At 39.4% G+C, this 2,908-nt stretch overlaps 1 protein-coding gene across 1 annotated transcript; it reads right to left on the reverse strand.

Annotated features, from left to right (window-relative positions):
- LOC107645380 (gibberellin receptor GID1B) lies at positions 938 to 2,812 on the reverse strand. The gene is made up of 2 exons (XM_016349392.1): positions 2,623 to 2,812; positions 938 to 2,529 (listed from the first exon to the last, which is right to left on the reverse strand). Exons 1-2 carry the CDS (start codon positions 2,659 to 2,661, stop codon positions 1,504 to 1,506), a joined length of 1,065 nt encoding a protein of 354 aa, XP_016204878.1. The 5' UTR covers positions 2,662 to 2,812; the 3' UTR covers positions 938 to 1,503.

The following is a 2,908-nucleotide window of genomic DNA, read 5'->3' on the forward strand; positions in this document are numbered from 1 at the left end:
TAACAACTAAGGTGAAGTTGATATCTGAAAGCCGTTAGATAAAAATTTAGTCAAATCAATCAAATTATCTAACAGCTCTCAAATATCAACTTCACGTGAAGTCGACTTCACCTGAGTTTCCACCGTATATTCCTGTTACATTTATGTGAAACTTAATAATTTATGATTGAGTATAGGTGATTGAGGCTAGGTCAAGTGTGAAATAAATAAAGATGAGTTTATTAAATTGGAGTAAATGGGTCGTGGGTTTTCCAAAAGTGGTCCCTGTGAATAAGTCCAAAAATCCCAACCACTAGTGTAGGAAAATGGGTTCCCCCCATGAAAGCAGTGCCAAATTCTCATTTTTGTTGTTTTCCTACTCTCCAAACACACCCTAATAAGGAGAGGACAAGAATTTATCAGATTGATGTTGAAAGATGGCGAAATCCATGAATCAATCAAGCTCCTGCCCAATCCAATCATTCCATGCGTGAAACCTTTTTCGTGGGTCTCAACTCTCAACTCATGCCCTTTGCCTTATTGCTATAACCAAGATCATCATCATCTTCAATTCTAATTAACTTACTAAACATATTATTAGTCAACAAATAAAACTTATTACATGTTCGTTCACTTATATTTATGTGATTAAGAATTCTTTATTAACCACTAACTTGTATGCTATAATGTTGCTTATGATAGATTATGATTCGGATGCTACTTTAGATTTTTGGTGATTAATTATTAAAAAAGGTAAATGACCCTTTCGGGCAGACAGAAGGGCAAATTTCTCTTTATTTCTTTTTTACTTTTTTTTTTTTTCTGGTCAAATTGACACAACCCACCCAGAAGTTGTTTTACACTAGACTTTATCATTAGCCCCTTTGTTTTAAATCTTTTGTCTTTTGTCTTTTGTCGCAATAGCTAAGCCAATATCCCTAAATAACTGCACAGAGCATGCACCAAAGTAAAATTATATTGAAGCACTCAATACAAGCACCATAGACATAAATACATAACCATATCAGTAATTAGTACATGCTACAATAGAATCCATAACCTCTCTTACTACTAAGGTGAAAACTAACTAAAATATGAAGTGAATAAAACTGAGAGTGGTTTCTAGTTTCTAGTTTCTACCCCTTCAAAAGACATGACTAGACAGAACAAGAAGCTGCAGTATACCAATTACACAACACTCTCAAATTGGCCACTTCTATATGACAATAAGAATAAAAAGAAGCAACACAATTTCATAACTACACACCATTACTACAAAATAGGAGACAACACAGTAACAATATATAGAGAGTACCCTAAATGAAAAATGTCAAACCTGTTGTTATGTATGCCGTTCCTATAGGTAAAGTTAAGTAATAACAAGAAAAATTGACTCATTTTTTCTTCTACTTATTGTATATTCGAGCGGGAGTGACGCGACTCCCGCTCGATAAACATACAAGTATAAGAAAAATGAGTCGATAGGATCGGATAAGATAAGATAAGATAAAGAGTAGTGTATTATTAACAGTTAGGGTTGACGAAGTTGTTGATCTGATCCATGAGAGAAGAGAAATGATCATTGTTTGGCAAGAAGTAGAAACCAATGGTGGCATCCTTAAGGTAAAGAAGATTGACATGGTGAGAAAAGGAGCTAAGGGAATTGGCATAAGCCAATTGCCAATCTTGGAGAAGATCCAAACCAGCAACACAAACAAGAGTCTTAGGGAATGAGGTTAAGCCCTTAAGGGACCTACCCCTGGGCCCAAACGGGTTACAAGCAGGGTGGTCTCTATCTTCTCCTTCAGGAAGAAAAGCCCGCCAATACCAATCTCGATCTTGAAGCTTCACGAAATACTTTCCATCAAGCCTTATCTCTGACTCGGTCCTCTTCTCTCCACCGAACAGTGGATGAAGAAGGATGTTACCGAGAACCTCGATTCCTTCCTCCGCCGCTCTCACCGCCACGTGGTGAACTATGTTTCCACCGGAACTGTCACCCGCCATGTATACATAAACCTTCGATTCCGATTCCGATTCGGATCTTCCGCTCCGGAGCCATTTTCTCGATCTGACCCACTCCAGGGCGGTCCAGCCGTCCTCGTAGGCGCAGGGAAAGCGATGCTCCGGTGAACGGCGGTAGTTGACGGAGACGACGACGGAATTGCTTACATTGACGAGACGGCGGCAGAAAGTGTCGTAGATTGCGCTGTTGGCGGAGGAATGAGAGAAGCTTCCGCCGTGGAAGAAGATTATGACGGGGACGATGTCGGTGGTGCTGAGAGGCTTGTCCATGTCGGGGATTACGGTGGCGCCGGCACATCCCCGTTGATGAGAGTCCTGAAGGTATAGACGGTAGAATAGGCCGGGGATTCTCTGATCGACATGATCGAAGGACCAGACGCCGTGGACGGGGATGGAATTGGATGGAACTTTGCGGTCAAGAAACTCTGCTAATTCTCTGTTGAAAGTTCCATCTGCTCTCCTTAACAGATTGTAAGCTAGCTTGAAATTCGATATCAGAACCCACGTGTTCAACGGAACGACACTCTGCAAATCAAAGAACAACAACTTTATAATAATAATGGAAAATTTTAGATTATTGAAGTGAGATTAATGTTATGTTTATTGCTGAATGCTCACCCTAGACTCATTCAGGTTGACTTCATTACTTCCAGCCATGTGTACTGTGAATAGAATACGCTTAAGAAGCAACAACAACTCTCTTGTAGCGCCTCATAATAATCAAGTGAGGTATGTAAGTGTCTATTAAGCCTTGGAGACAACACGCTGGGTTGCAGAGTATATAGAGCCAGACACACAAGGAAATTATAACCTTTAAATGGAGGGAAATTTCCACTTTTTTTTTGTTTTTAATAATGGTATTTTTATGTTACATGTATATCAAAATCAATCATAAAAGTTAATT

The sequence above is a fragment of the Arachis ipaensis genome, chromosome B06 (assembly GCF_000816755.2).
Source record: "Arachis ipaensis cultivar K30076 chromosome B06, Araip1.1, whole genome shotgun sequence".
Lineage (NCBI taxonomy): Eukaryota > Viridiplantae > Streptophyta > Magnoliopsida > Fabales > Fabaceae > Arachis > Arachis ipaensis.